Below are 27660 nucleotides of genomic sequence, written 5' to 3' on the forward strand. Positions count from 1 at the left end.
CCAGCAGTGCTGTTCTCAGAACTTCTTGGGCCCCCAGGCAGAGGTCTGTTTGGGGGCCACACCTGTACCAAAGGTGGGGAAGTCCTCAGCACTGCTCATGTCAGGAGCCTGGCGGGGATAAACAAGTTACATTAGAAAGAAAATTATATATCCCCCTTTCCCCTGAAGCATTTCTATACATTTGATATACTTAAGAAGCAGTGAAAATAGCCGATATACGAGCTCGCAGCGCATTGCAACTCGTGAGCTTGGCCATTTACCCTAGTTTGGTTCTTGGCGAGACACAACATTTCTGTCTCGAGATTTGGGTACCACCGATATTCAAACGTCAAACAGGTGGGGGAAAAACGATGCGCACTGACCGCGGTGAACGTTATTGTTCGTTATAGTGTAGGATATTTCTCACCTTGTTCCCCGGCACGTTCCAGGGCGCGTCACGCACCACAAAGCCTTTTGCAGGTCCTCCACTGCCGTCGTCGCTTCCACCTCCTCCCCCTCCGCCGTAACGAGACGGAGGCTTCATGTACGCTGCCATGGTCTCTGTCTCCGTCACACTCAGCATCTGTTAGAGATGGACAAAGATGAAAACTCTCTGTCGCTGTCGGGTGAAAAACCATGTATGTCTATTTATTTCACCTACAGATAAGAGAATCTGCTATTAGCCTAAATAGTAAATTGACTCACATATTCCTCCTCCAGGTTGAGGAGGTGGTCTATGGCGTTCTCCACAGTCTCTGGCAGGCCTGTCACAGTCACCTTGTCTGGCTCATCAGAGCCTGGCTGAGGAAACCGAATGTCCACCTGTACAGAGGAGGAACACGAGATTAGTGTAGTATTAAAATGGTAAATGGTGCATTTTTCCTCCCCATATTATACGTATGCACAGTAGCTGGACCTAAGTTGATAAATGAATTATGTATTTATGAAATGCAACATTGCACAATGAAACACCCTCTTTTAATTTTCTCCAGATTATTACAACTCAAGTGACATTCCCTCTGTCAACCAGAGCTCAAGTGTTGGACATTTGAACCAGGGCTGGTCAACATGGGCAAAATTACAGCTGGCAAGAGTTTTCAAAGTCAGATGCTTTAAACTGCCCATTGTGCCCTTAGGACAATGCCCCCAGTTCCGAGAGTCACTGTGTTCAGAGCTCTGTGTTTTCTGGCTGACCGTGAGAAGATTGATTGAGTGACTTTGGAGGCGGGCTGGAAGCTGCCCGCCCAATTTTTGAAGTTAGAAACGGTACTGGTATTTGCTGTGCTGTTCTTTTTGTTTAAAAAAAAGCAAAAAAATAATACTTACGTAACACGTCTGGGTGGGCTTACCCCCCTGCCCTGCTCATCATAGCTACTGCTGGCCATAGTAACTAATAACCTGCTATATTGAGATCCCTTTTGAACCAGCAAAACTACTGTATGGTTTTATATATTTTCTATAGTTTTATGCAGATGTATAAAGATTAGTACATAGCACATTTTATTTTAAGTAATCTGTATAAAAAATACAAGCTCCATTTTCCCACAGCCACTTCAAAAGAGACATACATGTACAGTGCACACACAAGGAAAGATGAAAGCCACACACAGTGGCCGCAACAACCTTGAAGTCTTCCATTAGCTTGCGGATGGCCTTGCCACGGGCGCCGATGATTCGGGCGTGGGTGCGCGGGTCCAGGTGAACGTCTTGGCTCACCATATCCTGCAGCTCTGCCACCAGCTGCTGGATGGCCACGCGCGCCTCCTCTGCGTTCCGCTCGTAGCCTGAGATCACGATCACATCCTGGGAGCGTTCCAGACACGAGGAGGAGCGCGAGGGGAACCGCGTGGATGTAAAGCCAGAGAGTGAGGAGACGGTGAAGAATGGGAGGAGTGGGGAGAAAAAGGGACATGCAATGGAAAGAGGACAGAAGGGAAAGTCAGTTATAGAAAGTACATTTATACACACACTACTTTATAATACAAGTAGGGAGTGGGGTTGCAACTTTCGATTATCTTCTTAGAGATTGTATTATCCATTTGTTATTCAGAATAATCGATGTGTGGCAAAATAGTATATACTCATACAACTGTCGTACAATATGTCCTGGGCATGACGTTAAACTGCAACCGCAGGCTGTAGAGAGGTACAAGGTAGAACCTTACCTCAGCAAGGGCCCTTTGGCTAAGGAAATGTCCCTAGACTCCCTACTGTCAGACCTGGTCCTCCTGCATGTATGTATGGTACCGTACGTCCGATGGTACCTAGTCTAGCCAACACATCGAATAGGAGAGGGAAACTCTGATTCCTAACCACCCGCCTGTTAAGTAATTTCTCTTCAGGATCAGGCTAGGAGAAGGCAAAGAAGCCTTCTATGAAGAACTCTGCAGCCTCCTCACTAAGATTAGCCACAAGGACAAGCTCTTACTCAGAGACTTCAATGCCTGACCCATGTTACCTGGCCTACTGTAACATCCTTGGTCGCCATGGCACTGGCAGTTGCAACTCCACCGTTCTACGCCTGACGTCTATGTGTGCACGGCGTGAGCTGTCTATCAGAAATACCCTCTTCCAACAAGCCCAGAGATACAAGAGCTGGATGCACCCCCGCTCCAAACAGTGGCACATGCTAGACTACTGTACGTCGCGCAAACATAGTGCAAATGGTTGATCTAAAAGCTCACAACGTGTTGTGATGTGTCCCATTGTGAGATTGTACACATTGTTTTATCAAATTAAATTAATTTGTTTTTAGACTGACTGAATGTTGGCCTCAGTAAATTCTCTTCCCAACCTGCTGCTCATCTCCTTTGTCAGGGAACTGGATGCTGACATCATGATCCTTCCTGATCTGAGAGATGACCGCTCCCTTGCGGCCAATAATCTTAGGATGGAACTTGGGATCAACAGACATGGTCACCTTGAAGCTGCGCAGGGCCTGCATGGGGAGAGATGGTATGTCAAAGTTAAAAGAAAAATCACATTCAGTAGTTACAGTATACTGTGTGTGTTCTTAAATAAAGAGCGGCACAAGAACCATGCCCACATGGTCATATCATAATAGATGAACATTCAGCGAAAATAGTGTAATATCATTATCAATAGTAGGCCATTTTCGGTGAAGAGATTTCGTGTAGAGGGGTACTTCTTTACACATCGGGGGGGGGGGGATTTTTCACCATTTTTTTTTAATGCTTAAAAAAAACCTAATAAAGTCAATGCAAGCTTCCACAGTGATTTGTTTGTTGTGGACCTGGCCCCTTTTGTGCCCATATATGGAGCTGAGTGATAATTCGTAATTTATTCTAATTGTTATTGCAATTTACGATCTGCGTTCGCTTCCCGCGTTCGCGCGTCTTACTCGTATATACTCTAAGGTGCTATCAGCAGCCACCAACGGGCTCCGCCAAACTTTGATCAACTCAACTATCGTTGCATTTCTGTATCTATTTATAAAGTTATTCTACCGACGGAACAGGTGCAGGGGGCCCCAAACACAATTGCGTTGTCTGTGTTATCTGTAGGATACCAACAACATAGTGAAGGAGTGGAGAATAATCACATATACGCGTCGCACTGTATATATAGGCAGACGCGCAAAAATTCACCGGCCAAATATTTTTGCATTTTCGGGTTGTTTATTCGTGTCGCTAATTCGCCAGGTGTGTAATGACCTTAAGTATTAACCCCAATCAACTGATTTAAGTGGTTAAACAAACAATTCAGATTTGGTCAATTCCACGTTGCTCTTGGTGTGTGTGTGTGTGTGTGTGTGTGTGTGTGTGTGTGTGTGTGCGCCACTGTGCCAGTCACCCTGTCCTCCTGTTCAGCCTGCAGTTCTTTGACTCTCTCCAGCAGACCTTGTTTGGCTCGCTCCACGTTAGCCACCTGACCGGTCACCCTGATGACGTCCCACTGCTGCTCTGGCTGAGGCACCCAGATACTCACCTTCACACACACACACACACACACACACACACACACACACACACACGTCAGTTATGTCACCTTGAACCAACTCACTTTTCCCCCTGTCCTCCGTTTTATCTGTCATTAATTACCACAACCACACTTGAGTATTTTGTAATTAGTAACACAAATGTTTAATCATTTAACTGCAACACTCCAACACAAGAAAAGAGTCAATTATGGAGGACAAGTTCAGCATTTCTTCAATTTGTCCAGAAGATGGCAGCATCGCTTCCCTGGCACATGCACACACTGACCTCATACTCTTCCATCATCTTCCTGATGCCACTGCCCTTCTGTCACACACTGACCTCATACTCCTCCATCATCTTCCTGATGCCACTGCCCTTCTGTCCGATGATGTACCGATGGAGCTCATAAGACACCTCCACGTCTTCCGTTATGGGTACCAACGCCTGGACAGAGAGAGGGGCAGGTGAGCGAGAGACATTTGAGGAGTGTCAACGACGAAGGGAGCAGGTGATAAAAGAAAACGAGAAAATCACTGAAATTTGGTGTGAATCTGGCTTCATAATGTGTATGAAGTATGAAACAGAAGCCTCACGATGGTTAAACCACTAGCTCTTGTGTTTGCTGACAGTGAAGCATACCAGCAATGCAGCCTTGGCCAGCTCACACTTCTCAGACTTCCCAGAGATGGTGATGAGGTCACACTTGCGGGGGACAAACTCTGCCTCCAGGCCGGCCTCGCCGTTCTCCTGAGACGGAGCCTCTTGACCTTGGAACGTGAGCGGTTAAATCCCACAGCTAGACTTTACTACTTTACTATTTAGTCGGTAATAATTGTTATAACTTAGCATGGAATAAAGTCTTATCAGAATCACCTTGTTCATCTCAAGTGCACTAAATGTGCTGGAAATGTCCTGGCCTGACAGGTGCTATTTGATACATTGATGATGCTCATGTAGGCTTGTGTTGTGTTGCATACTGTAACCTGTGTGTCGTACCTGCTGTGTTGCCGTCGTCTCTCTCTGGGAACTTGATCTGCACCTCGTGCTCCCTGGTGATGTGCTGAATGCGGCAGCCCTTAGGCCCCATGACGGCTCTGTGATAACGCTGGGGGATGGCAACCTCCACACACACCTGGGACTCCTGCAGCAAATGGAGTCGGATGACAGTGACGCTTAACAGGCAAGCACGCACACAAACCAAACAATATCCAGTTTAGTGTAGTTATCGGTCCATTGTCTGACTAACCTGTGTGAAAAAGTAGGTTAGTATTAGTATGGTAAGGTTGGTAACAGTTTTTAATGTTGGATTTTATTGCTTCCATAATATTCATGTTGTTTCATATGACTAAATGAGTGTCTGCTGCAGCTGGAGCAACATGTCACAGTCGAGCACAACAAAACGACCTTGAAAAGGTGGACTACTACACGTGTTATGCTATCGTCCCGTTTAGGTGTTTAGTGTTACACCATTGCGTGTCGTGACAGTGTATTTTATTTTTTATTGAAATACTTTTAATGAATACAGTAGCAAAACATTTAAAAACGCGACGTGATGACATGAGGTCAAAGAACCGTAGTGTTATCAGTCATGGTTAGTTCAGTCCTAGCCTGGAACTCACTTATGCTTTTTATGGCATAGGCAGCTCCCGGCAGGAAACTATGCGCAGCTGCGCGACATGAGACATATGACAGAGAGAGAGAGAGAGGAGTGTGTGTGTGTGTGTGTGTGTGTGTGTGTGTGTGTGTGTCAATTTAACAAAGGTGCAGACGATCAGAAATCAGCAGTTTGAGCAATGTTTGTGCTACTCTATGCCGAATTGAAGTGGACCCAGACTTTTTTTTCCTCCCTGGAAATAAAAACGTCTGGCTTTCCGAGGCTAGTTCAGTCCTGTGTTTACCACATTGGTTCTCAAAGTGGGGTCCGGGGACCCCTAGGGGTACTTGAGGGAGTTCCTGGGGGAGTCCCTAGCTAAATTAGAGATAGTTATGAACCAAATGGACCCTTATGGGTCTGTAACTCGCAGAGCGTACAAACATTTGGTTACATTTGTACACTCTGAGTTAAATGAACTCAGACTGAATTATGTTTTTACAATATAAATTGGGGTCCCAGAGATAGAAATGCCATTAAATAGGGGTCTATAGAGCGCCACAGTCCCTCCCCCTTTCAGAAAAACGAGTACCCAATCCATTCTCCCATCGGCACTTCTTATTTAATTTATTTAAATTTATCATGACAATGAACACAATGTTTTGGGCCGATCAAATAATTTATAAGACGAAAAACAAAACAAATACAAGTGTTGTCTCCTGACTTTCTTTTCTTCTTTCTAATGATTTGATCGGCCCAAAACATTGTGTTCATTGTCATGATTTGTCACGATCTGAGTTGACTTTGTCCGCGGCGTAACCGTCTTTAAATAAATTAAATAAGAAGTGCCGATGGGAGAATGCATTGGGTTTTCATTTCCTGGGCCACTAGTTTTTCTGAAAGGGGAGGGACTGAGGCGCTCTATAGCCTAATGCATGTCAAAATGGAGGTCCTTGAAATTAAAATGGTTTAGAATCACTGCTAGAGCTGTACAAATCTTCTCTTATGGGGTTCCCTGGAATATCTTTTCAAATGGGGGTCTGTGGGCTAATAAGTGTCAATTTGGGGGTCCTTGACATGAAAAGGTTTGAGAACCACTGCCATAGCGTATCGATCATGGTCAGTTCAGTCAGTGTTTTTTTACCAGATCCAGGATGATCTCCTGGATGCGTCTCTTAGCCGCTTCAACACAGTCCCTGGCTCCCTTCAGAGTGACCCGCTGGCTGTGGGCTCCGGTCCGCGGGAAACTGACCGCCACTCCTCCGTACTCCTCGGCCAGCTCCCGCAGCACCTGGCCCCGCCGGCACACAAAGTGGCGATGATGCCGCGGCTCCACCACCATGCTGTCCTCCACCACGTCGTCCTGCAGAGGAGGAATAATATGGTAGAGGTGACCACATTCTACACATCTGGTCTCGTTTGGGGGCCCCAGCCATATAGCCTCGGCCCCAGCCTTACTCGTGTGAAGAGAAAAGCCTCGTCCCGACCAAAGGCAGAGAGTGCATAGCCGGAAGTGTCGGCCAGAATACAGAATTTCCCCCAGATACAATGATTTACGGCTAATCACAACACTTGTTTCCATCTACGGAGGATGTAAACAGATTTGTAAAGTGTCAACGTAATTTCCTTGAGCGCAACATCTGCCAAAATCCTGCTACTTCCGCCAAATTCCAGCAATGCACTCTACAGTGTAGGGTTTATAGAGAAGCAATTAGCATGGGGTTCTGGGTGGACTGTATTTATATTGTGTGTTATGTTGATGAAAATGTCCATTATCTATTCTGTGGCTCACAAGGGTGTATTGATTGGGGTGTAAACGGTTCATCCGCAATTCTTGTTAATTTCCAAAACTGTGCAAAAAATGATGCCATGTTGAAATTGTAAAGCATTTAACAAAAATATCTTTGTGAATGTCAAAGTCATTCCTAGTAGTTAAAGCACGTGTCAGAGACGGCTACCAGGTTCTTGACCAGCGACTCCAGTTCTTTCTGGGCGAGCAGCACGGCCTCCTCCCTCCCCACGATGGTGATGAGCTCCTGCTCCGTGTCGTCCGGCGACGGGAAGATGATGCGAGCGCCCGTCCTGTCCCGCACGCGTCTGATGTTGGCCCCGCCGCGACCTATCAGGAACTTGTGGTACTCCGGTTTGGCCTGCAGCTCCGCTGTGAAGTTGTTGACTTGCTGGAAGTGGAAGGTAAACAATGGTGTGCAAGGATGTGAAGAACGACGCACGCGCTAATTACCGTATTGTGACGAATATAAGACGACTCTGATTATAAGACGACCCCCATTAGTTAGTGTAGGAACTAACATTACATGGCAATGTTGTTGGGGGACATATTGGCGCGCAACAGCCAGCTCCGCGGTGTTAAGAAGCAGACGCTGTTTTATGAAGATACTGCGCTTCTGTTTTGGTTCTAGTTGAATAAAATAGGACTCATAACTTCTCCTCTGTTTGGTTAACTTGCAGCTTTTGAAACACTGTTGAACCACATCGTTCATATCACAGCTGAGCTGTTGTTCTGTTGGTTCAATTGCTCTGCTCTATTCATTACACTGGTTTCAGCGGTACTGGATGTTAAATTACACGTCAAAAATCTAATCGCCGGTTATAGGACGACCTCGTTTTTTAGGCTATTTTCATTGGAAAAAGAAACAATACGGTATCCATCTTCACCATGCCCTTTTGTTAACGTCTGGGAAAGCTGCAGGGTGTATCTGCCTCCCCAGCCAGTGACTCACCGTCTCCTCATCAGTAGTGTGACTTTCTCAACCTCGTCTTCCCTGCACCCCTCTGTGACTAATGGCCATTTTTCAAAACATCTCCTCCTTCCTCCTCCTCTGCCCTTATTCGTTATCCCGTGCTCACTCCCTCCCTCCCTCCCTCCCTCCCTACCTTCTCCTCTGCCAGCTGCAGCAGCTGCTTCTTGGCTCTCTCCACCTCCCCAGCGGGCCCCCGGATGGTGACTTTGTCTGAGCCCGAGCCCTCAGCGGGGAAATGGATGTGGACGCCCCCGCAGTCCTCCATGACGGAGCGCACCAGGCAGCCCTTGGAGCCGATCAAGGAATTGTGCAGCTTGGCGGGGATGGTGACCTCTCCCTCCTTGATGTTAGCCTGGGTAATGAACAGTCAGCATCTTTATAACTGTGCATGACACGTACATAAAACTCATGTAAAGTGTGTTGTGAATTACAGCACTGTTCTAAAAGTAATGAACTCATAAATAACAGGACAAAACTACAATTTTTGTATTGTATTAGACAATAGGCTGTGTACACATAAAGTACAGCCTCTGACAATTATAGCTTTCTTTTTCTTGATTTAGGGAGATTTGGAGGGGTAAAAATGAAAAAGAATCACACCCGTGTGAAGTGAGAGGCGCTCATCATCTTACAACATCGATGAGGGAATTTGGTATAAGAGGGGCACTCTTATATCATACATCACCATACATCACATTTCGTGCTCAGCCAATCAAATCATCACAAATGTAATTTCCAGCCAATCCACTTTTGCCGTCTTCCATTTTCAGCCCTCACTTTATCTTCAATATGTGTCTGGCATCCCTATGCTGGGCATAATAGGCAAAAGCAACATAGCGTCGCAGTCCCGCCCCCTGTCATGATGACGCCAGGCCCAGGAAATGAATCCCAATGCATTTTTCCCATAGACTTTTCTAAAAGTATTTATTTAAAGACGGTTACGCTGTGGACAACTCCAGTCATGACAAATCATGACCAAACAAACAATTACAAAGAAGAAAAACAACAAAAAAAGTGTTGTAACCTGCAGTTTTTTCCTACTTTCTAATTCTTTGTTTGGCCCAAAACATTGTGTTTATTGTCATGATTTGTCACGACAAGAGTTGGCTTTGTCCGCGGCGTAACTGTCTTTAAATAAATACTTTCTGAAAAGTCTATGAGGAAAATGAACAGAGAATCATTTCCTGGGCCCTGGTAGGGGGCGGGACTGCGACGCTCTATTAATTAAGCTAAATCTTAGCTGATCAGGATCAGTGATCAGCTATTTTCACCAGTTCACGTACAACGAAGGACATAGGGTTTGAGTGGTTAAAAGTCAACCGATCTAATTTAACAGGAGACAAACAGACGTGTGACGTTCTTTCTCTCACCAGCTCTCTCTGGATGGCCAGGATTCGTTCTCTAGCAGCCTCAGAGTTGCACTTCTTTCCCGTGATGACGATCATTTCTGAGTTACTGTTCTCTGTCGGCAGGTCAATCTTAGTGTTTGTCTCCTCTCGGATCTGCCGGTCACATACAATGCAAAAAAAAGGAGTGTCTTGACATTTCTTAAAAAAATGTCCAAGGATTCAAAAACCTGTCGTAGATCCTCCGTCAGTCTGTCTGTCTGTTCCAAAGGCTAACCAAAGAAGACCAAGACAGCTAAAAGCTGCTTCTTCATCACTTTTTGTTCTAGCCTTTGGTTAAAGAGTTAAAGAGGTTTAAAATGTTCAATCAATCAATCAATCAATCAAACAGAGTCCTCTGTGACAGGGTCTGAGGGATTTGGTAGGCACATGCAGTACCTAAAAAGCAATTCAGATAAATAGACAGATGAGCTGCCGTTTAAAACCCAATGAAAGGATCTTATAATCGACAAATATTACTAACAAGCAACTAACAATTGGCGTATTGTGTACTATCTGTCTGCTCTTTTGTGAGCATGCATACTGCATTCTCCACCAATGCTTTTTTTGGTAGACCAGAGCATTACAGTGATGAAGCCTGGATAATCTTCTGACCTTTCTGATGTGGGTGTCTACATTTACCTGATAGACCTACTTGAATGAATACAATATTGTTTTTGTCTTGTTCAACTGTTTTCTGACATCCATGCGCTTATGTCAGAAATATATTTCAGTAAGGCGTCAGTGAGACTAAAATCATCTCTGGGATACAACAGAGAGACATAAAAAAAACAAGGTTTGAAGTTTCACCTTTTTGATGTTGGCGCCACCTTTGCCAATGATGTTTTTGTGGAACTGCTTGAAGATAGGAACTGAAAGTGAGAAGCTGTTCTCTATCTACAAAACAAGGGAGAGGAACGTTATGAATGTGTGTGAGTGTGTGTGTGTGTGTGTGTGTGTGTGTGTGTGTGTGTGTGTGTGTGTGTGTGTGTGTGTGTGCGTGTGCGTGATAGACATACCAGCTCTGCAATGATTTTCTGGAGGAACTTGGCACATTTCTCCACCTCGTTCTTTGGTCCTCTCAGCTGGACAATTTCACTCTTCTGAGCTGGGTCAGGAAAGTTGATGATGACCTAGAAATAAAACAAGATACTGTAATAATATGCACACATTACAGTGGTTCTCAAAAGGTTTCATGTCCAGAACCCACAAATATATCTGAATTTGGCCACGGTTACTCCCTTCTGAAACGATTGTGTGCCTACTGCTTTGTATTTGTATTGTTAAAATTGTTCAAAAGTTGATCTACAAGTTCACAACAACCAAATTATAAAATGGGGTCAAAGTGGTTCAACTGATTTTGATGCTATAACAAATGTGCCTGGAGAGCCCCTGGAACCCTTCATGGAGCCCTGACATCACTTTGAGAACCACTGCATTACATTATATTAAACAAAAGTGTAAAAACTATTTAATAATTGAGTATAATAATGCAAGGTTAACATCTTAAGTGGAAGTTGGATGACAAAGGCCAGGGGAGAATATATTCACCTCGGGAAACTTGTCTCGAACTTCCTTGATCTTCTCTCCCTTCTGCCCGATGATTGTCCGATGGTACTTCTGTTCCACAATCAGGTCTTTGGTGCGCTCGTTTTCCTGGCAAAGACACAAACAAAGAATGTTGCATTTAAAACCGGTATAAGTGTGATATTGCACTCCAACGTGTCCTGCTGTTAGAAGATAATGGATAAGTCAAGCTCTCTTTGTATTCTAAATTTAGAGTAGCCAATTATTTTTTACCCACCAACTGACAGGCATCCTCCCAGCCTGTAGTAATCGCTATAGAGCAGAGACAAAGGTTGCCCTGTTGTAATATTAGGAATTTGGCTAAGGAAATGGCTTGACCCTCAAATTAATGAATGTTAATTATTTTTTAAACGGACCCGCCGCTAGGGGATGTTATTTGCTAGGTCCGTATGTATACTCCGTGTATATAATGGTTGAGCCCCACGGCAGCTTTTAACATTGGTCCGGTTGCTATGCAACGCTTCCGTGGGACGTTAAAACTCTTCTCCTTTTACCTCAATTCAAAGCAGGATTTTCAAACCTCCATAAGTCGGAATCCAGGAGAGGTGTCCTTGGTGGATCTTCTGCCATCCAGAGTTCGGATGTCATTTGTGACTTTGTAATGCATCGCTCCCGACATGTAAACGTTTCTGGCGACAGGTAAACAGTGTGCGCTTGCTCTAATGATAGCAAAGTGTGTGTGTTGAGTATGTGTGTGGCGCGCCTGGCGGGGGGGGCAGGCAAACTCCTTATCTTAACCCATTTTGAGCGGGAACCCCTTTTGGCACAGAGTGCCGCGCTATGAACTCGTAGGTCTGCTATTTTTGAAAAATCGTTAAAATGTAAATAAAGTTTTATTATTATTATTACCCTTATTATAAGCTGTCTGGGATTTATAGAACTACAGGGACTGGAAAGGATAAAATAGTGAAAATACCCAATCTACAAGCTCATAACATGCTGCATCGCGACAGGTTGTGAGCTTGTAGAGCTGCTTTCTAATTTTGCAGGGCGGAAGCCAGAGGCTATAGCTATTCTTTGTGTGTCCTTGGCATGGAAATGATTGGGAACCCTTCTACTAGGGCAGAACGTTAAATTATCTCCTCCATGGTCCTCACCATCCTCTGGACCATCTCAATGAGCTCTCTGCGAGCCAGCTGAACCCCTTTGGGGTCGCCCTCGATCCGGACCAGGCCGCTATGCTCACAGTCCTGGGGGATCCGCACAGACACCTTGTACTGCTCCTTGATCCGGTTGACTGGAGCGAAGGACGAGAGAGGAGAGAGAATAAAAAGGTAAGAAGCAGAAAGAGAGGAAATTAACAGCTTTTTTGGGGGGGGGTATTTAGAGGTGAGACATGGATTGAAACATTTAAAATAACATTACAGCTACATCGATTCAGCGCCATACAATCAATACGGACTTCAGTGTATCAGTAAAGCCTTTTTTTGTGTTTGTATACTTACAGCATACATCTCAAGTGTGACTAACTTTGTTTTTTATAAGATGGAAAACCTAATGAAAGCGTGACAATTATGCGAAATACAGCCTTAAAATATACACGTAGCACAACTTGTGTGTGTGTGCGTGCACCATTACTCACTGTTGGCTCCATTCTTTCCTATGAGGTGTCTATGGAAGCGCTGCTCGATCATGACTTCAGTGTAGTCCATTCTCACCAGCTGGCCGGAGCAAAGAGAAGACTTACAGGCTCATAAATGCACACATTGGCCACACATCTACCGCAGCAGTAATGGCAGTAAGTAGTGAATCTACCACCACAGACTTCTCTCCTGTGTCTCCCTAACCTCACCAGGCTTTCCACCACCTCGGAGGAAAGCCTGGTCTCTGTTTCAAAAGTCTGTATGATCCTGTCGGGAGCGGATGATATCGTTACGTCATGTTGTAGTATTGTTTTGTAGTCGACAGGCAGGAACAACAGGCGGCAACTTCCTTTCCTTTTTCTCAATAAAAGCTCTCGTAGCCTGTAGCTTTTATTGAGAAAAATCGGTTTGAGGGAAAAGGAAGTTGCCGCCTGTTGTTCCTGCCTGTCGACTACAACACAATACTACAACATGACGTAACGATATCATCCGCTCATCACTTTTCTCGTGTGAGACACATGAGATGAGATGCGTGCGGAACCGTTAGTGACCGTGTACTGAGTACTGACCAGGTCCTTGATGATGTCCTGTATCTGAGCCTGAGCTTGTTCCACTTCCTCGGTGGGACCCTCCAGGCTGATGCGCTCTTCGCCGTCTGTGAACTCTATGTGAACCTATAAGCACACACATGCAAATAATCAATAAGACTCAAGCGGGGGCCCAATATGACTTTATAGTTCATATATTGGAAATACAAAATATACAGGTTATAATTCGCCGATAGTTATTCTGTTCTTGTGCTATATTCAAATTAAATCATCCTTAGCCTTTTAAGTTAAATTTGTTCATTCTGTCCCTTCCTGAGCCACAGGAAGGGTACGCAAGACAAATTTCAGTGCAAACTGACAATAAAGTACTATATCATATCATATCATTCCTGCCTTTGGTAGCATTTGGCCTTTGTACCCTCAAAAACATGCGCGAAAAGCCAAGTGGCCTTGCCCCTAAAATGATAAAATTCCAGGCCTGCTCACAGCCCTCCCCATGTTGCATCAGCCGAGCAGCAAGCACACCACAAGAATGAAGTCAGACCAAGTCACGTTCTACTCCTTCGAACACTCCATTTATCCTCTCCTACCTCATTGCCTTTCTCCTTTACGTCTCATTAAGTCCGTCACCCTCAACTTTTCCTTCATCTGTCCTCCGCACTTTTACACACACTTGGCATGCCATGTCCCATATGTTTGAGATGACTGTCTCAAATATGCATGACACCATTTTGTTCATTCAGCTTCTATTGTATTGTCCTTGTGACAAGAATATACTTGATGTGAAATTGCACTGCCTCAGGCTTAATTCAGTCTTTGGAGCATGACACTCTTGACAAGTGTTGTTGGACAACAATGACGTATTTTCAATGTATTCTTTTTGTCGAGCAATATGGGTTATGAGAAGGTATACATTTGCATTTAGACTACCTGCTTTAACGTCTTCACTCATACTACAAACTAATTTCCCTTTTATTCTCTCTATCTCTCTCACTGCCACTGTGTTTGTGTCCTTCAGTGCAGGCTTTAGTATCGGGGTATATTGTTCGCTTACGTACTTGATTGTGCTTTGAGCAGGACACTGTGAGGGCACTGACTTATGTTTTTGTTCTGCATACAGGGTGTTGTCTAACCTCAATGTGTCATCATGCCACCAGGCAAAAACAAATCAGTCAGCTCCATATATGGGCAAATACTGATATTGGCATATCAGTCGGATCGGCAGTGCGATGTAGGTGTGAGGGCCGCTTACCTGAACCGGTTCATTATGAATTATTTATGGTACTTTTTATGTTGCCATTCTGCCCCTGACCCCTAGTTCCCTTTGCAGTGCTACCCTTGCTGTACCGTACAGACGTTTTCTTGCTTTGCATCTATGCTATGCTGCCTCTAGTGACAAAGTCATTGTCTCTCTCTCACACACAGTCTCTCTCTCTCTCTCTCTCTCTCTCTCCCTCTCTCTCCCTCTCTCTCACCCGTGGTAGCTGCTGTGTGATGCGTCCGATGTTCTGTCCCTTCTTGCCGATGATAAAGCGATGCAGCCAGGCTGGAGCTGTCACCTCCACCACCATCGCACTCTTGGCCTGCACGGGGAGGAGAAGGTTATGACCATTTTTATTGTACACTATTTGTCTATATGTCTTTGTTTCACTTTATTTGAAATAATGCATGTGGACTGTGGAGGAACAAACAACTAACATTTTGTACAATCTTTTTCATTTGCCAAAAACAAACCACCCTGCCGCCATCCCTTTAATGAAACCACGTTTTCAAGTCGTGCCCCACTCGAAGCTAGACAGAGAATTTTGAGCAAACTAACAGTAACACAAAGTATTACATCATGACACCTGAAACACCACGGGCAGGGTGCCAATTCTGTAATCTGTGAGACTGTGAAATAGGGAGCTAGACAACTTAATATTCTTTGAGAGTTCCCATATGCTCGTTTAGCAGTGATTTAATCGACCCAGACTAACGTTCAGCAAGCTATTCATAATTTAATCCATTCAGAAGCTATTCACAATCAAATGCCCCTTGTGTCAGGCCCAGCAGGTGGATATATACGCTGCCTGCAGCACACACACACACACACACACACACACACACACACACACACACACACACACACACACACACACACACACACACACACACACACACACACACACACAGTATCCTGGGTTCTTCTCACCTTGGCATACACCTGCGTGAGTGCGGGTCCCAGCTTGTCAGGCTCCCCCCTTAGGATGATGGTCTCCGAGCCAGAGTCCAGAGGTGGCATCTCCACTGACACCCCCGTGGCCTCCAGGATCTCGTGCAGGGTGTTGCCCTTGGGGCCCACGATGTACTTGTGCTGCGACTTCTTCACTTCCACCGAAATGGTGGTGGTCTTCCTCTTCTGCCATGGGAAAATGGGAGAGAGGCGGGGGAGTAAAGCAAAGAAAGTGGGTTCATGTCCCATCAGTGCGATTGTAATGTACAGACTCACGGTCCAATAAGGCCTGCCACTAACTTGACATCAGGGGAGCCACTCCCTGGAGTTTACTTTTGTGTCTCCCACTCTGTTATGGACCAAGCCTCTTCACAGAGCACGACCATGGATTGCTACCATATTATATTATCTTACACTACAACATGTATTATTATTGCTACTAGTACTACTTGCATCTTCCTCTCTGTCTCTCCTCTCTCTCTGTTCTTTACCCCGACACGGTCGAGGCAGATGGCCACGCCGCCACCCACCCTAGAGTCTGGGTCTGCTTGACGTTTCTTCCAGTTAAGGGGAGATTTCTTGTTACCACTGTCGCAAAATTGCTTGCTCAGGGTGGGATCTATGTCTGGTCTTTGCTCTACATGTCTTGAGACAACTTTAATGTTTTGACACTTTAATAAAATTGAATTGAAAGTGAATGAGGAGAGGAGGCAGTGATGACGTACTATGAACTTTGAGAGGGGATATTCCGTGAAGACATTTTGAGTCGAGAGATAAAATTAGACAGTGGATATGGTTCAAGGGGTTAAGGAGCAGAAAGGGGGAAAAGAGATGTTGGGAAGGAGGCACATGGCAAGGGACAGATTGGAGAAGGAGTGGTGACAGGAGACAAATAGACCAAGAAGAGGCCGGAAGGAGATATGAGGGTGGTAAAGGAGAAATAAAAGATTAAGTGGGACAGAGAGATGACAGGCCGATGGTGAAGATTGATTGATTGAAAGTCAGGTGGCGAGAGATGGCGGGAGACAGACGGCGAAAGCAATTGAGTATTGGTCTCTTGCCTCCCATACACACGCATCAAATATGATTAGCATTCTCATCCTGTTGTTCTGTAGCCAAATCCAATTTTCTCTCCAGATTATCTCGTGCTCGTTTATCAACAGCACCCATCTGGTACGCACATCCTGAATGTCCCTTCCAGTTCTTTTAGTGATTCGTTTTATCCAAACTGACAGACTGGAGGAGGGTACTAGGCTACAGTCCAACGGCTTCAGAGAGGTGTTTAGACAGCTAACAGGATCCTGGAACTTGCAAATGAACCCAAGAAGATGGTGATGATGAATTACGAGTGGCGCTAGAGGTGGATCCCAACTCCCATCAGTATCCATGCACCAGGAGGAAGTTCCTGGGAGTACACATGAAGAACTATAAAAAGTGCTCCTCAGAGCACAGATCTCCACCAGGTCAGGACAGGTAGGTTATTGTAGCCTCCAGGTGGCACTATACATAGGCCAATGTAATTTCTTTGCTTGCCTCTTGAAGAGGGCAGTCGCATTCTTTTTCTCTCCCTGCTCAGAGCGTCTCTTCTACACTGTCTCTTCGAAACCCCTGAAACTATCAAAACATGGAACTAATCATGGAATTAGTGTGCTGGTCTCTGTACGTGATGGACAACATTTTTTCATGTAAGTTGGGTTCTGGAGAGCCCGCTCAATACCCTGATGTATCTTCCCCCGACTATCAGCGTAGAAGAGGCATATCTATTTGGATTTATGGTTACAGGATTTCTGCTGATTGGGCTGTGCATTGGTCTTGTGTACCGAAGAATTGGAAAAATGGCAACGCTGAACGGAGCCCCTATGCTGCCTGCCATGGCCGAGCTAGGCAGGGCACTTGGGGAGATGCATCAGAAGATGGACACGATCTTGGAACAGGCCAGCGCCCTGCAGATGCATCAGAAGATGGGCACGATCTTGGAACAGGTCAGCGCCCGAGAGCCATGATGGACTGAGAGCCATAACGGACATAGCGGAGAATTAGCCATATTGCTATCCCTCGCTCTGGATTCCCCCCCAATTGACAATCTCCACAAGAAGAGACAGCGCAAGAAAGGATCCTCTGCCCCCCCCCCCCCCCCCCCCCCCCCACCTCAACCCCCACCCTCCCTGACACCTGTTGTGTCTTCGTCTGGGCCGTGTTTGTCTCCACTGAACCCGCCATGATAACGCAGGATTTTGAGGCAACGTGACATGACCTTCAGGAGACATGCCAGGAACACACTTACACAAACACATGGGAAATGAACTTTCCACCGAACTGTTCTCATGGACACACATGTCTTTACACACAGCCGCCTTCTACCCCCCACCACCACCACTCCACCTGCAGCTAGGTATCTTTTTTCCTCCCCCCGTGCAGCTCATCCCTTCGATGGCTTGCGTAGGAAGAGAGCTTTTTTGTGCCTGGCCCAAGCCCCCGCCACCCCCACCCCAGAAACGTGCCTGCACAGCCGAGAAATGTGATGTGATGACTTCTTACCCCCCCCCCCCCCCCCCCCTCTATGTTTTCTTTTTCTATGATGCAAGAAAGATGTGTATTTGGCGCTGCACTGCGGCGACATGGACTAGGGCTACGCTTGCATGCGGGCCCTTTGTCTAAGACACATTTCTTCCTCGGGAGACTAATATATATCTCATCTCGTCTCATGTGAAAAGGGTGTCTTCTTAGTCCTTTCACGGAAATCGGACACTGCATTCATGATTAGAGGCATTTTGTTCCAAAAATGTGTTTTCCAAAAATCAACCTGCTGGTGGCGCTACGACAGGCCAATGTGAAAAGGGTGGCAATTGTTCCTCGGCCTAGTGGGAATATGCGTGCAAATCTTGCGGAAATCGCACGCTGCGTTCATGATTTGAGGCATTTTGTTCAAAGCCAATCTTCTTAGCCAACCAGAATGGCAGACAAAATGTGTAGGAGTAATATATTAAAAAAACATTCTTTGCGAAAGTCGGTCTCCTGGTGGGGCTATAACAATCAGATGTGAAAAATGCAAGGCAGAGCCAGGTATTATTGTTCTCCCCATGAATCAAGAACAGAAAAGCAAGTCAAGTGGGACCGTACCTTGTCATCGTAGATGGCCCGGATGCGGCTGAGGGCCAGCGCCACAGCCTCCTTCTCCCCTGTGATGACGATCTCGTCCTTGGGCAGACTGGGCGGCGGGATGCTGATGCGAGCGCCAGTCTCCTGGCTCAACTCCTGCACCAGTCGGTTGTGGGGGCCGGCAATGAAGGGATGGAAAGCCTTCTCCAGTGACAGCCGCTCCACGGCTCGCTTGTCCTGGTAAGTGGGCACACATACATTGCACAATTTTGCAACCCATTTTTTCACCCAGTGTCAATTATCTAATGTAATCCTGGGCGCTACACTTCCTCTGCCAACCTGGGGGGGGGGGGCAGCGGACTGACCACATGCTTCCTTCTATGCATGAGGAGTCCAAGCTGCTTCTTTTCACCTTCTCTCACTGAGCGAGCGAGGCATCAGGTCCACCAAGGTCTCTTCCTTGTGAACAACAGACAATGTGTCACGCTCAACGGATAATTAAAGTGCGTAACACTGCAACGAGTTATGTCACGACTGCACGGTCAGCAAGATGCCAAGTTACTGTATGCTTAATTTATGCTCCGTCGTAAATAGCCGAAAACAGACATTCTATAAGCTCACAAACCAGCACGGATGCAGCGCGTTGTGGGCTTGTTGATCAGTTTTTTCCGGCACGTGACACCCGTTGTACAATGAAGTAAAAGTCAGGCTTTAGTTCTGATGATCCTCTGAAGTCTGTCTGACCTGTTCAGCAGAGATGAGCAGGATCTCGTGACGCGCCTTCTCGATGCCCTCCTTGGTGCCAGTGATGCGGATGTTGGTGCTGGGGTCGTCGGGGCGCGGGATGCCGATCTTGGTTGCCGTCTTCAGTTCCAGTTCCTGGAGCTTCTCCCCATTCTTACCGATGACAAAACGATGGTGCTCCTTGGGGATGGCTACCGTGGCCGAAGCCTGGGCACAGAGGGGAGAGAAAGGAAATGATTGAGGAAAATGAACGATATAATGGATAGCGTATCGGAATCGGCCATAAAAAATAATATATCGGATCGGTCTCAAAATAATCCAGATTATTTTTTCACAGATATATATAATGCAATTACTGTCAATGGCTAAATTCTACATTTAATTTGTGTACTCATCTTATTCAGTAGTCATTCAGTAATGAAAACAGAAAAAGAGTATATTTATTGATTGATTGAGTACATTATTAACAGGTTTTGGGCCAAGCCCCTAGGGCCAAGGCTTACATTGTTGTCTTCTGTATAATATCGGAATCGGTCAGAATTGGTATCGGCAGATACAGTATGACCCTGCAAATAATTGGAGATCGGATATCGGTCAGAATTTCACACTCATGCACTCCTAAGAAAAGGACTGGAAAGGACGGCTGAGTTGCACAGAGATAGTTATGCCTGATTTTTACTTTGTTACGCACTGGAAATACCTCAAGCTCACAATGTGTCGCAATGAGCCGAGTTGAGCTTGTAGATTTGCTATTTTCAATGCACGTTGCCAAAATTGGCACTCTCCAAGGTGTAAGTCAGGCTTTAGCTGCCGTTCCTTGTGCCTCTATTTGAATACATGACATGTGTACAATAATCCGGGGGCAGACTTTCTGATTTGTAACTGGAAATCAGGTATGACATAAAAGTTCAAACACGCATCGTATGAAGGATATTATTTATTCCTTCTATTTATTGTTAAACAGAGATGCTTCAGGTTATACATTGGTATGGCATTGCAGAGGACTGCTGACTAGCTTTATGAGAGCCTTTGTTGTAGAAACTGACTAGACTCTCCTTGGTCATTGTAACAATATAACAGAATTATTCAATTGGATGGTATTCCCTAAAACAGGATCTTGGCATAAGCTCAAAATGCATTTCTGCGCTGCTGTGTCAATACGTGCAACTCAGCTAAACAGGTGGAGCTTGATGTCCCTGTTTGAAGTGATAATCAGCTATGTTTGTTGCTGACGCCAAATAAAATGACACCCATGGGAGTGGATTGTCATTTTTCTGTTCAAACTCTCACCTAAAACAGGCAGCCTTCATATATAACCTTTACTGGTTGGCGTCGATACTGTATATGAGCCTTTGTTTTCCCGAGATGTACTGTACTTGCAGGGTTATATGTTTAAGTGCCAGCACGCACCTATGATACGTACATGCGTATCGGTACACAAGCACTGTTCGGTTGTGGCTCATTCTGACGGTTATGTAACAACAGTTACAGTGCTACTACAGTGACAGTGAACATACGATCAAATGTTAGGCTGGCTGGCTTAAGATGTTTTGTATCACCATTACCTTTTTCTCCTCGTTCAATCAATCTCTGATTCCTAGTGTATTCTGGTCTTGTCACTGTTAAATCCTACATTTGGTCTTCTAGGGAGAGCACAGAAAACCACATGTCTCCTCAGATATGCGTGACATAAAGGCTGCTTCTTTTCACCTGACAGTTAAGAGTTTCACCAGGGAGATGTAACACATGCAGAGCCAAGGAGATGCAACACCATCGCCAGGGAGATGTAACACATGCAGAGCCAAGAGGAGATGTAAAAGAGCCAAGAGGAGATGTAACAGAGCCAAGAGGAGATGTAACGGAGCCAATAAGAGATGTAACAGAGCCCAGAGGAGATGTAACAGAGCCAAGAGGAGATGTAACAGGGAGATGTAACACATGCAGAGCCAAGAGGAAATGTAACAGAGCCAAGATGAGATGTAACAGAGCCAAGAGGAGATGTAACAGGGAGATGTAACACATGTAGAGCCAAGAGGAAATGTAACAGATCCAAGATGAGATGTAACAGAGCCAAGAGGAGATGTAACAGGGAGATGTAACACATGCACAGCCAAGAGGAGATGTAACAGGGAGATGTAACACATGCACAGCCAAGAGGAGATGTAACAGGGAGATGTAACGCATGCAGAGCCAAGCCGGAGGCACTAGATTAACATTTGAAACCTAGTCTCTGTGGTGGTGAGCAAGAGCCAAGAACCTCTGCACCTTTAAAGCACAGCTAGTACAGAGTTGACCGTATGAATAGTTTCATCATGTTGAGTCTCAATATAATGATAGGAATACTAAAACATCAGTGATAGTGTCATACCTTGACAAAATATGAAAACATTTTCGGTGACAGCACAGCACACATACAGTATGAAAACATTATTGGCGACAGCATACCCAGACAAATGAGAAAACACTCTTGTGACACCGCACCTTGACAACATATGAAAACATCGTTGGTGACAGTTGGGCCCCATAGCTGTCCCAAACGCTGAAAGGATGGTTTGCTGCCTTTTACTAGTGATGATTGGATCTTCAAGCGTAGAAATGTATATTAACTTCAACGTTCCCACAAGTTTTTTACAATTCATTTTCAAAAGGTTTCCATATTTGTCCTAATAATTTTACCCCATTTCCAAGTCTATAGCAAAATAATGAAGCTCTTTACACCAGTGTGCCAGAAATGACCCAAGACAGACTCGAGCGAGGTGTCACGCGACAAAAATAACAGATCAACAGGCCAACAACATATCACGTGGCAACATGTTGTTAGCTTGTAGATCTATTATTTTTACCACGTGACCTCCTGTATACATTAGGCCACAGTGTAACGGACCCACAGGGCTGTTTCCATGATTAATTTGTGTTTTCTTTGAGCTTTTATTTTGACGTGTTTCCTGCCCCAAGTCAGTTCTCCAGAGCTAAATTCCAATACCGCAACTTTCACACTCGCTCACTCTCCTCGCGTCCTCCACTCGCTCCTCGGCTCCGCCCCCAGCGAGGAGGAGAGGAGGAGGAGAGGATTCGATGCGAGGACAGAGTGGTGGTCGAATTTTCCTCTAGAATCGGAATGTACTAAGCTGTCATTTCAAAGCGACGGCACATTCCGCGATCACTAATGACGTGTATCAATTCAATTCAATTCAAAGGGCTTTATTGGCATGGGAAAACATACGTTTACATTGCCAAAGCAAAATTGGTGGAACAATACAGTGCCACACAGCTGGATCACTGGAACTCCGAACAGAGCAGTAGGCTACAGTCTACAGAATAGACAATTCATCATGTTGTGCATGTAACCGAGGCCAATGTGTATGTATTGGTAACATGTGCAAGGCAAGGCTATTTATTCCTGGAATAAGCGCCAGGATGCGCACACGTATAAATCCCCCCCCCCCCCCCCTGACAGACAGTCCTCCTCCGACGGTCTTTGCAAATAACGGACACTATAACAGGAATTAGGTTTAGTCTCTCTGACTTACATATTCAGTTCAGTCCACATATAAATAAATACATTTTTGTCACCGTCATTCATAGCAGTCTGTGCATTCAGGCATGCACAGAGCTTTTGAGGTGCGCACAATATAGCCGGCCTAATTTATATATCCTACTTTTATTATGCTTATATCACACAACGCAATAAAGCCAGTGGCTTGTTGTGGTCCTTTCCCTTTCACATTATGTAATGTAGGCACAGTGCGTGCATGTGTGTGTTGGGTCAGCGACTCAGCCGGACGGTGGATGGGGGGGGGGGGGGGTGCATGTATCGGGTTTCAAGCAGTGTTTTCTGTGCCACACGTGGAGGAGGCGGACTTATGTCACTGGAGAAGGAAAATAAACATGTACACGTGATGCGGAAATCCGCTGCGAGGAGACAAAATACCCCACCGAGCCTGCACCCGATGTACACTCGCTATATGCGGTCTCCTCGAGCCCACTCGGCTCCTCCACTCGACTCTCCTCTCCTCCTCGATGGAGCACTTTAACAATCGGAACGTTAACCATTTCCGGGTCACGCTGGAATGACCCCGAGTGACCGAGTGGGAGTGAGCGAGTGCCCGAGATTTTGGGTATTGGAATTTAGCTCAGGGCTTTCATTGTAAGGGTTTCCTGCCCACAGGGCCAAATCAGTTTAATTGAAATGATCAAGTTCACCTGTGCCTGTGAGGCCAACGCCCAGGATGGGGCTGCAGATAGCAGCACTTGATCATAAATGCCACCTGTCAACCTCAGTGGTAAGAGAATTGAGGAACAGATACTGCCATGATAAGGAATGGCAACACATGGAGAAGTTTGTCAAGGAAGGAACTAAGGACGGATGGCCAAGAGCCCTGGAACAAACTGCACATGCCACTATATTAGCGCCTGGCTGGAAGGGGAACAAGGTTAATACTTTTATTTGTCATATCTTGTATTTTCACTGCTTATGAATTTGATGGGCTTATTGTTGTGGGGTTTGTCATGGTTGATACAAAGGGGTTTTGAGTTAGGTTTCACAGTAAAAGGTAAACCGTGATTAACTTTAATTATTGGTTCATGTGAACATTTATGCTGTTGGTTTAGGTCTACTGTATATGCATACGTCTCAACCTGTGCTGTGTTTGTTTATGGATTTATTGATTTACTTATGTTATGTATATTTATCCTTTCTCAGTTTCTACGGTGAATCAGTCAAAATCATCAGTCAGTCTTCAACCTTACTGGCCAGCTGGGTCCGCTACACACAGGTATTTTACACTTTTTTTAAAAACAAAAGCTGTAGCCCAAAAGCATTTGATTTAATTACAAACTATTTCCAGGCATGGAAAACTGTTTTTTTAATTTCAAAACATTTCCAGGAATTTCATGACCGTGAAGAACCCTGTGGATTATACAGTGTGAATACATTTTATTTCCTCACTTGGATTAAAAACATAAAGTGGTGGAGTGTCATTATGGTGTGCCGCATGCAGCACTACACCCCAGTGTACTTGACACCCAAAATGAACTACTTTAATCTTTGTGTGAGAGAATAAACGCCACTGCAAATAACTACTAAAACGAGATTTGTTGCACATGGGAGACGTCAGATCCAACCAATTACTCCACTATCATGTATCAAACGGAATAGTACACCACAACATAACATTACTGCACCTCAACCATATCTACTATCATCATGTACAGTATATCGTCACACACTGAAAGCCTCCAATAATCAATGCTTCCCTCTCTTTAAGCTGCAGTCTCTCTGGCCTGCACTGTGGTTGGGTTACCTGTGTCTGAAGCCGGGCCACTATCTCCTTGCGAGCCTTCATGACAGAGTCGAGTTTGCCAGTGACCATGATGGACAGGCCCTGGTCTTTGGCCAGGGACAGCTCGATGTGTGCTCCCGTCCGCTGCATGATGTCCAGGCACACCTTGGCCTCCTCGCCCTCCCCAAACTGGCTGTTGTCCTTGTAGCGCCGTTCCTCCAGTGGCACGTGGAACACCTGGGGAAGGTTTGGGACAGAGGCTGGTTCATATTTCAGGCAAATACGGCTTACTTGCTTTTTTTCCTGGAACGTTGTTTTTTTATCCATCGCTATCCAAGTCTTTTTCTCATCTGTGAGCGACACATGGAAGCGAGTCATACTTGATTTGTTTACAATAATATCACTTCTACCATTGAATATTTACAATGAAGAGGGTAGATCAAAAGAGCTGTCTGGATTGAGATTGTGTACTGACTGTACATTCTTCTCTCCGATATCTGTGTTTGCATATTGTTGCATGCAACCATATGTTGTTGCTCTTGTCGGAGGCTGCCTGACCTGGGTAATGACAGAGGCTTTGATGGGTCTGATCTTACTACCCCAGGCCCCAGCAGGCTCCCCAGCCTTCTCCCCTGGCGCCCCTTTCTCCGGCAAGGGAGGGAAGGCCTCCAGGTAGGTAGGGATGTAGGCCTCATCTTCTGGCACGCAACCTGCAGAAGAAAGAGATGGATGTGTCAAGGACAGATGGTGGAAGAAAAGTAAAATTGATGTATAAAATATGGACAAACTCATAAATAACTATAGGAAACAAATCTTCCCAGCAATATATTGATGGTCCACATCTTATTCCCTATGTATTTGTGTTGTAAGGCGCTGTGTCACACACTGAAAATAACTGTTGATCTACAGAGAAAAACAAAGAGGCCCAACTGACAATTTTCTGTTCTATCAATTATTGTTTCTACAGACTGTGATAGTCTACGATCACATCAAATGTGATAGTGTTTCTTAAATGGTTGGTTGCTTGAGTGCCAGTGATAACAAAATTCGATTGGGGACTATTCAGTTGTCTCAAATAGTTTTAGTAATCAACTCCCTTTCCCATGTTTTCAAACAATAGGAATATGAATTGGGTACGCTAGCGAAAGACATCACCTGTTATCTCTTGGTCCTTGAGGCCGCTGCGATGCTCTGCAAAGCTCTCCGGAGTCAACACTGCCACTGAGCTCATGGTTCAAGACTTATTCCGCTATTCCACTGAGACAGAGACACAGGGTGGGGCGGTGGGGGCAAAATGAAGCTACAATCAGCACAAAGCCCAAGTAGAAAGAAAGCCGTCTGTTTGAAATTGCATATGCATCAGTTGTGCCTGCCGTTGCCATGTCTAATCTATATGTGGTGAGGTGGTCTAACCTTGAAAGTCACAATGGAGAACAAAATGCTGCATTTCAAATACAGCTCTTTGCACTCTATATTTTCCCCCTAGCGTTATAATTACTGGGACTGCTTTTGTTAAGCCCCAGAAGAATCAGAGTTGCCTCTATGGCATTGCTATCCTTCCCTGGTGCTCTGCTCTGCACCTGAGATGCTCCAATTAACTCTGCACAACCCTCGACAAATACACATCAGCCTGGCCTATAGCCTCTGGGAAAGGGAACAGGAAAGGAAGGGACACAGGTTGAACCCTTCAAGCTGTTAAAAAGGGGGGGAAAAGAATAACTAAACTTGGATGAACATTCCTTGTCATTCCACCGTTAGTTATGTGCTTCCATTTGAAGGGGAGGTCTATTCAATATTCCCTGTGCATTAAAAAGGGAAACAAATGTGTGTAAAATAACTGTGATTGTCATGAAGAGGATTGCTGAGCTGATCCACTGTCACAGTCACAGCTATTTTAGTAAAACTAGCTAAAACAGCTTGTCGGAGCCGGAGGTCATCGATAGATGTTCATAAATAACTTAGAAGAAGCTAGAACCTTGCACCTCCATGCACCTTATGTGCTAGGACTAATGAACAAAAATGCCTTTGATTTTGTTTTGCTTTTTTTTGGTTATTCCCCTATGTCATTGTATGTTGTTGTTATCATTATTATTGTTGTTGTTGTTACTACTGCTACTTACTGCCACCACAATGACAGAGGAAACCAGAAAGAACTCATTTTGAATCTTTAAAGAGCTAATTAGTAGTTACAGCATGTGCAACTGTTATTTTGGTGACATCAAAGATTAGTGCCATGGCTGTCTCATTCTTTGTTTTGAAATGCGTTCCCATGATTGAGCGCTCTAAAACAAACTGAAAAATGTGTGAATTTATTGCCAGTGCTGGTTTTACCCTCTTCTCTTCCAAGCAAAATGCCTTGAACACAGTTTGTCACACTTCTGTGACAAACTGTCACAGAAATCCCCCTGGCCCAAATGTGGTCCACCATTATTCTCCTCCTAAACGGCTACTGGCCCTGGGTGTCCTTAGAGAGCATTCCTGTCTCAGGGAAAATCCACCCTTCTTGGTAAAGTTGCCAAAACATATATATAGAAAATGCTTGAACACTAGCGTGAACACACTAGCGTCCCTATAGGCAAATATAGGTGAACATTCTCAAAAAATATCTACAAGCTCACATTGTCTCGCATTTCGATGTGTTAGTTTGTAGAGTAGCTATATTTTACCCCGGTCAACAAAGTATAATAGGGTTTAAGTGGTTGAAGATATACTGAGCATGCAGCTAAAAGAGCGATAAGATGCTGTCCTGTTTGAAGTCCTCATAGTTTGCAGGCGATGCTGAATTTACATTACTTGTATAGAAAAGATGCATCAAACGCTTTCTGTTGTCTAATTGCATGCATGCATGCTTGCTGAGAGCCAGTGGCGTCCAGTCTTTCTTACCTGCAAAGGTCAGTTACCAGGGAGTCCGTCCAGTTGGTGGCTACCGTTGACGCTTCAGTATGTG

General features: G+C 45.1%; 1 protein-coding gene across 1 annotated transcript; it reads right to left on the bottom strand.

Moving 5' to 3' along the window:
* On the bottom strand, nt 1-27660 carry hdlbpb (high density lipoprotein binding protein b). Its single transcript, XM_080791745.1, has 27 exons — nt 27597-27660; nt 25869-25970; nt 25272-25423; nt 24735-24950; nt 19432-19638; nt 18709-18924; nt 15568-15774; nt 14852-14959; nt 13398-13502; nt 12828-12906; nt 12343-12482; nt 11210-11314; nt 10678-10791; nt 10469-10555; nt 9644-9775; nt 8407-8625; nt 7470-7691; nt 6656-6874; nt 4917-5061; nt 4560-4687; nt 4260-4364; nt 3793-3927; nt 2774-2917; nt 1603-1782; nt 685-801; nt 407-562; nt 1-108 (listed from the first exon to the last, which is right to left on the bottom strand). The coding sequence occupies exons 2-27, from the start codon at nt 25942-25944 to the stop codon at nt 16-18; spliced, it is 3807 nt and encodes a 1268-aa protein (XP_080647871.1). The 5' UTR covers nt 25945-25970; nt 27597-27660; the 3' UTR covers nt 1-15.

The sequence above is a fragment of the Protomyctophum bolini genome, assembly GCF_963924005.1.
Source record: "Protomyctophum bolini genome assembly, chromosome: 20".
Taxonomy (NCBI): Eukaryota; Metazoa; Chordata; class Actinopteri; order Myctophiformes; family Myctophidae; genus Protomyctophum; species Protomyctophum bolini.

What these genes read in the sequence shown, in the direction of transcription:
- hdlbpb (XM_080791745.1), bottom strand. Translation starts at nt 25,944, where the DNA reads ATGAGCTCAGTGGCAGTGTTGACTCCGGAGAGCTTTGCAGAGCATCGC. An exon ending in GTGGCGCCAACATCAAAAAG is followed by an intron (nt 9,776 to 10,468) that starts GTGAAACTTCAA and finishes TGTGACCGGCAG; the next exon opens with ATCCGAGAGGAGACAAACAC. An exon ending in AGTCGCTGGTCAAGAACCTG is followed by an intron (nt 6,875 to 7,469) that starts GTAGCCGTCTCT and finishes CCTCCTCTGCAG; the next exon opens with GACGACGTGGTGGAGGACAG.